The sequence below is a fragment of the Malus sylvestris genome, chromosome 15 (genome assembly GCF_916048215.2).
Source record: "Malus sylvestris chromosome 15, drMalSylv7.2, whole genome shotgun sequence".
NCBI classification, from domain to species: domain Eukaryota; kingdom Viridiplantae; phylum Streptophyta; class Magnoliopsida; order Rosales; family Rosaceae; genus Malus; species Malus sylvestris.
This window is the reverse complement of record NC_062274.1, coordinates 27,233,502-27,241,115: the sequence shown is the minus strand read 5'-3', so window position 1 is coordinate 27,241,115 and position 7,614 is coordinate 27,233,502. Positions and strand designations below refer to the sequence as shown.

The 7,614-nt window shown below is 36.6% G+C and overlaps 1 protein-coding gene across 1 annotated transcript; it reads right to left on the bottom strand.

Annotated features, from left to right (window-relative positions):
- Positions 1–1,319: 1,319 nt before the first annotated feature.
- LOC126605167 (peptidyl-prolyl cis-trans isomerase CYP65-like) lies at positions 1,320–6,261 on the bottom strand. The gene is made up of 11 exons (XM_050272527.1): positions 5,868–6,261; positions 5,662–5,724; positions 5,424–5,527; positions 4,452–4,543; positions 4,250–4,339; positions 4,083–4,158; positions 3,611–3,981; positions 3,194–3,450; positions 2,803–3,091; positions 1,817–1,924; positions 1,320–1,719 (listed from the first exon to the last, which is right to left on the bottom strand). The coding sequence occupies exons 1-11, from the start codon at positions 5,993–5,995 to the stop codon at positions 1,513–1,515; spliced, it is 1,785 nt and encodes a 594-aa protein (XP_050128484.1). The 5' UTR covers positions 5,996–6,261; the 3' UTR covers positions 1,320–1,512.
- Between the last annotated feature and the right edge of the window lie 1,353 nt (positions 6,262–7,614).

Genomic DNA, 7,614 nt, shown 5'->3' with positions numbered 1-7,614 from the left:
AAAACTTCTCTTTTAACGAAAATCTCTTTTTAAAGGTATAGTGAATAGTGCCAGTTAAAGAACAAATGTGGGTTTTCGTTAAAAGTGAACAGTACCAGGAGTGTTTTGTTAAAACTCCCAAAGAAAGAAAGACATATAAAGTTCTGAAGACCACATCATAAACTATAACATGTACAGGTTTATTAACTGTTGAGAGTAAGTATAAATTGCATATCTCATATGATACTGTAATGATTAATGAACCTCTCCAGTAAATAAAAACATAATTTGCAAATCAAGTAGATGTCTGAAATACGATATGAAATTGCAGAAATCGTTCAGTTCAACTTCTTAAATTTCATTCTCTCTGCAACTTTGTCATCAAATTTCTGAGATATTCTGGAAAGGAGAGAATGTTTTAAACACCACGTAATGATTCAGAGATATGTTCTACGTACGCCCATGTCATCACTAGAGAAAGCATGCAGTGTGCATGTGCTTGAGCACACGATAATATTAGTTTAAGCTAGACTAGAGTGTCCTAAATTAGCTTGTTGGATGATTTTCGTACTCCTTTTAGCATCTCTCTTTATTTTGTAGTCATCGAATTGTTGGAAAAATAGTCTAATTGTGTATTTTAGTCATATGAGAAATGAATAAGTCATCATGCAGTTAAACATAAAATTAATGCATACGAACAATTATAACTAATGCTAAATGCACATGGAAATGGATTAGAAAAATGTGAAAAATCAGTCTGAGGCAAATGTTAGATATAGGGTCCTTAAGACAATTTTACGTTCTACTACAGCGCTCATGGTTGATTGGGGTTTGTCTACCAGGATATAACGACCATTTCCTTATAACAATAGCATTCCAAATCACAAGGTTCCAGTGAACCACGATTGTATTGAAAACTCTCATATGGACTCAATGAGTGTCTAATACCTAGTGCACTATATGTCTGAATATGTGAATGCTGGATTACCCTATTTACGGATATTGAAGAGCCATTTCTCAAAATATGTGACTTATTTTGAAGAGGCAAGTAGTGAATCTCTTGACTTAAAAGATGCATCATTTCATATGTTTCAATAGTGAGAACTTAGTGAATATTTATCACAACATAATAGCCTCCATCCGTGGATTCCAACTGGTTTATGGAAATGAAGGTCAGTGTCACCACCATTCATTTGAAAGCTGTCCACCATACCATTATAACACATACTAATGAAAAGCTATAATGGTTCACCCTCGAACCAATATAAACCCACTTCAAGTACTATTTCCACTGAAAAACTATAATGGTTCACACTCCATCCATGCATGTCTCAGCCGGATTGAAAACTTCTGCTATCTTAATTGAAAACTTCTGTTATTGTTAATTTCAAGTAGAATCATAAGCAATGTTTATCCCTCGGACGTTCGATCTGCTCTTTTTATACCTTCAAAAGAATAGGTTACAATGCTCGGTCTACTCTTCCAAAACAATATCTACATACGGTACAATACAACATTAGGGAAATTTACCAACTACCATGAAGAAAAATCATTAAAATTGGACGCGGAAACTCCTGATTTTCTTTTCTTTGTTGAAGGAAGCTCTGTCAGACCAGCACCAACAGCAGCCGGTTCAGGTAGAGCACTCCTTGCTTTCAAATACTTCCCAACACCACCACCACCACCAAGGCCAGATTCCACTCCCGTACCAGGATTGCTAAACCATGACCCAACCTTGTCCTGAAAGTTAACACAAAACGAAGTGCTTTACTATCGTAACAAACGGAATAAAGTTGAAAAAAAACACCAGCACAAATTTAAGGGTCTCGTAACAAACATTATCTTCATCCTGAGCTTTCTCTTCAGCTTTGGCCTTTTCTTCTTCTTCATCAGGCTCTGTGTAAGGATTGACAAAAATTGTGACACTTGTTATCTTAATTTCCTCCTGCACAAGACACAGCAGAAGAAAGAAAGTGAGGCCTGGGTACAAAGGAGTTTGACCTTGCTTAAAAAATCATAAGATTCAGACCTAGTTTGGGAGTGAGGTGCTTAAAAAAAAAGCACCCATGAAAAAAAGCTGTGAGGGTTTTAGGTGTTTGGTAAACTGAAAAAAAAAAAGCTTATTTTGGAAGCTGGTGTGAGAATAAGCTGAAATCAAAGGAAAAAGCTGAAGCTGCTATTTGCAGCTTTGGAAAACTGGCTTTTTTTCAAAGCACACAGAGCTACAATGCTTCTTTAATGAAAAAACCCACTATTAGACTGCTTTTTTTTCCAAAAGCACTTTTACAAAAAATTTTACCAAACACTGCTGATTTATTTCATAGCCGCTTATTCTCACAGCACAGCCGCTTATTCTCACAGCAGCTTTTTTTCAAAGCACAGCAATACCAATCCAGCCCAGTAGGTTATATGTAGCAGTGTCGAACATTGAAACTCATGGAACAATTTCAGCTACTAGTACTGATAAGATGAAACGCTATAGATATTCATACAGCCGTGTGCATTAACACGTGCATGTACATAGATGTACATAAACTCCTGCTGCAACTAGCAGGAACTAGGTTTGGACTATAGTAGCTATAAAATGGTAAAGAGAACCAACAATATTACGTTAGGGCTTTCAATAAACTCTAGCCAGCATGATCTAGAACGAGAGTGACAATTTAAAACAGTAAACACATATAATGTAGATGGATGATTCTTATACACACCTGATAAAATGCTTACAATCAACAGACATGAATACTTATTTGAAAAGGTAAAAAATTATAAAACATGAATACAGGACTTTAGTTTTGATAAAAGAAAAAACAATAAACTTACCAAAGGTCGGTCATTATCATCAACAGGAACCTTTTCCATTACTGCCAATGTGGTCAAGCCACCGACAACTCCACCGAAAACCGTATGCTTGTAGTTCAAATGATTTGCAGATTTGTAAAGGATGAAAAATTGGGAGCCATTAGTGTGTGGCCCACTGTTAGCCATACTAACAACACCCCTTCCAGAGTGCAGTAACTTGGAGTTCACTTCATCATTAAAAGGCTTTCCCCATATAGATTCCCCTCCTGTCCCAGTACCAGTAGGATCACCACCTTGAATCATAAAATTCCTGCACAGAAAAGTGAATCGTAAATCATTAACCATTTCTATCTTCATTCACAACAAGAATTTAACTTGAACAAGGAATTTAAACTAGAGCATATCACCATACCTAATGCTTCTATGAAAACCTACTCCGTTATAATAGCCACGTTCACAAAGAGTGATGAAGTTCTCGCAAGCTCTGGGGGCAATATCACAGTGTAGCTCAATGTTCAAATCACCATGTGTTGTGTGTAGTTGTACATATCCTTTCTTTTTTGGATTCTTCTCAACTTTGACATATTCAAATTCATTTTCAGTAACAGGAGTAAAGGCGGTAGAAGTGAAAGATCTGGAAGCAGCACCCGTGGTGAATCTGCTCTTTACCTGAAATTAATACTTGTGTTAAACAGACAGCGAGGAAAAATAATTGTTGCTGGAATAGTGCTACTCTTTTAAACATTAAACACAATTAAGTTTAATAATCATACTGTAGCTCCTAGCAATTACTATTGGGTAGGAGAGATTATAAATAAAATCAGCTAACCATCTTTGCATTCACTGGTGCCCTCTCACCAGCCTTGTGCATAGCAATTCGAGCAGCAGTTTTGTCACTTGATGTGGCTCTGGCGGCAGCAGCACTTCTTCCATGCACAGAAGCAGAAGCAGCATCCACAATACTATATGCCTGAGCTTTCACCTCCCCATTTGATTTTGATTTCGGATCCTCTTTAATACGCGTTCTTGCAGCTAAAATGGCTTCAAGTGCAGCAGCCCGTTCATTTTGTGCCTTGCTGCCACCTCCTCCATGCAGTGCAGCTAGCCTTCCTTTTTCAGTTCCAAGCTCTTTGAGCATCTGCTTGATATCTCCATTTACATTAATGTTAAAGGTGGGGTCTGCACTCATTCTCTTAAAATCTGAAAAAGAGATGAAATAAAAAGAAGAAAATAAATAAAAGTTATTAACAGAAAAATAACACTATAGTTGACCCACAATGGTAATGAAGCATCTAGCTCACCTTCATCATCAATTTTCAGACTATTTTTAACATGATCGAACTCCACTAGAACCTTGCTGTCAAGTGCATTGGGATTCTGCAAAGGGCATCCATAAAAACCAATGATATTCAAACAAGAACTTACAATGTTTCGATACAAAAAAATATATCTCAAAATTCTCCAGTACCTGAATGGTTATCAGGTCTTCCTTAGAAAATGGTTCATCTGTGAGGAGCTCCTTCCAATTCTTGGTCTTGATGTTTAGTTCTTTAACTGCCTAAAAAGTGAAAGAAGAAGTGAGATAAAAATGTATACAGAACAGTTATATGTATTATACAGTCTGAAGAAAACTTATACCATTGACACTATATCATAGCAAGAAAACAAACCTCATAGGAGAAGACATTTCCTGTTGTCTTCACAGCAACTATGTGTGTAAATTCAGTGAAAACTTTGTTCAAAACAGGGCACTGAAACTCTCCTACACAACAAGTGAAAAAAAAAAAAAATTCAATCGTCTAAGAGAAGATACCTAAACAACAGATTATGAACTGCCAAATCAGAGGTATAAAAATGGTGAAGCAAACAAAAACCGTCTGGCTGACATACTCCCATAACTATACAGAGGAAGAAACTATGAAAAATTCTGCTGATAATAGATACCAACTAGTAGTTAAAATTATCCATCATACCATTCCTTCTGATGAGTTTCCTCAAAAAAAAAAAAAATTGTGCTTAGAAACTAGTTTCAATAAGGTTTCTGTCAACAACAAAGTAGGCCTCCAAATGTTCATTTGATTCACCAAACCAGTGGAAATTGGTTTGACCAAAGGGATACCAGTAACACTTTCAACCTCAAAGTTCTAACTGGAGATGTGATAACTTTACGGTTTACGACTTCTTGCTGTGTTCCTTTATGCAAAACTTACATAGTTATATTGGTTCTAAAACTGGGAAAGCAATTACCACCACACCTCATGGTCATGGAAGCAATTTCTCATTTGCATTTTCTATGGTTAATATCGTTAAACCACTAAATTCATGCAGATACGTATGTATGCATGAATACACATATTCCAACTCAGGTTTGAGATCTCATTTAAATCATGCACTGTAACAGTCTTTCCTGTCCTGAATATTCCACTTTAAAAATTCTAAAATCATTTCTGTCAGCACAAGACTGGAAAAAATAAACATTAATCCAGTGCCATAATTCCAGTTTAGCTTATATTCCAACTTCAACTAACTAAAGGAGGTACTATCCTACATGTTCTTCTATAGCATATGAACCACTATCTACTCTATCCAATGAATGCATGATTTGTCAAAATGTATGCAAAAGCAAACTAACAAGCACAAACCATCAGAATTCTTGTGGAACGTTAGCGGTATGAGATTCTCCTGCTTCAGCGGAGCTCCGGTAACAGGATGCTTCCCATACTTTCTGATATATGGAATTATATTCCTGCACCCATTTTCCAAAACCCAAAAACAAAATTCATGTCACACAGAATCTCCACACAACAAAAAAACAGTGAAGCTAATGTAAAACCCACGAAATTAGATGTGCCTAAGAATAGCATACTACGAAAAACTCACAGTATATCAAAAACGCTGCCGTCTGCGGTGCACACTGGGTCTTCAAATGGCGTAAACGTAAGCCTGCAACAAAAATTGAAGAAAGGCACCAAATTTAACAAACAACAGTTGAAATTAGCCAAAAACAAAGAATGTGCAATTATATATATATATATATATATAGAGAGAGAGAGAGAGAGAGAGAGAGAGAGAGAGAGGAAGGGTACGCGCAGCAATAGAAGGGGAGGCGCTTGAAAGGAGTGGAGGTGGGCTGGGCTTTGGCGCCGCCCCATTCGGTGGCCCACTCCGTTTTGGTGATGAACATTCGATCTTTACTGTGCTGCTTCTTTCCCATTGTGTGTTACCTGTACGGACACTGACTTTACTGATTGTTTACTTAGGGTTTGGCTGCTCTTCTTCGCCAATTGCAATTGGGTTTTCTCTGGATAATTGCAATCTATCGGAATATGCAGTAAGCTAGGGTTTCGTTTTGATTCCTGCAACCGAGGCGGTGGAACGCAGTCTACGCCTGTTTTCAGACGGAGAAGAAAATCATTTCGGCGCTGGATGTCTCGTGCTGTATATTATTTTGTTCCAAATCTCGTGTTATGCGTAAAACTGTGGCGTTTTGGTCTGAAGGATAGTGTTGAATTTTAGGATTGCCCATAAAACTTTAAGGTATACTCCCATTTTTGCCCCCTTCAACCTTCAATTTTCGCCCCTCAATACCACAGTTTGGTGGTATTTTTCTTCACTTGTAAGTTAGAGGTCTTAAGTTCAAATATCATAGATGGCAAATTCAATACGAAATTAGGTTACTCATATTGTGGCTTAACCGAACTCCACTTCCCCTTAGTGTAAAACTATCGATGTATTAAAAAAAAAAAAAGAGATAACTTCCTTATTTTTTAGCTTTATTAAACATCATAGAATAGTTTGGGGATAGATAAATCTATCCAAAATTCAAACGTGAATATTGCATCTTTTATTTTAAAAGATATGTTGTGAGGCTTAACTTACTCTCATATTTTTTTTGTACAGATAATATCGTTTATTCAAAAAGAAAAAAAACATTTAAAAATCACATGATGTAAAATTAAACCTTATAAATACTAATTCGAAACCATGTGACCATTTAATTGTCAAGATAAAATTTCAATTTTGGTTAGAACATATTGTTCGCTAATTTATTTGTGTTGACTTGTATAATATTTCCCTTTAATTTTGGGATTCCTATTATTTTGAGTTTCCTAGTTTAGGTTGTTGATTGCTTGTAATTACTCTTTTCTTATTGTAGTAGGATGGTACATGATTATATAAACCTCAGAATGAGAATAATACAATTAACATATTCAAAGCATTCTCTTCTTGGCACCAGAGCCAGGTCGTACAAAAAAGGAAAGAAAGTTTCAAACGCTAATCGGGTTTGTTACTGCGTCGTGCCCAGCACCACCGTTGTGCCTCCGACAAATAGCGAGCGACGTGAAGTCGTTGCTATGTTCCGAGGTTCTGCCCATATTTGCAATGAATGACGTGTGTTGTTGCTGCCCCGAGTACCTTTACCGTTGCACGGGTTCTGTATCCTTCGTGGAAGATGTCTGCCGAGAACACCCTAATTACTTATGCTAACGCTCCGATCATGATTCAGTCGGATAATTCAAGCTTCAACATTTGGATGGTTTTGGATGAGAATAATTATGATTTGTGGGCTCTTCTTATTTAGATTCATATTGTTGGAAGGAAGAAGATGGGATATCTTTGTGGATCCATTAAGGCCCCTACTGAGAATGATCCTAAATATGATGATTGGTTCTCTGAAGATCAGAGAATTAAGAGTTAGTTCTTGTCGGTGATGAAGCCGAAAATCATGAAACGTTATATTTCGATTGTCAACTTCAAAAGAAATTTGGGATGCTCTTAAGACTGCATATTTTGATGAGAATGATGAGGCTAGAATTTATTCATTAAATTAGA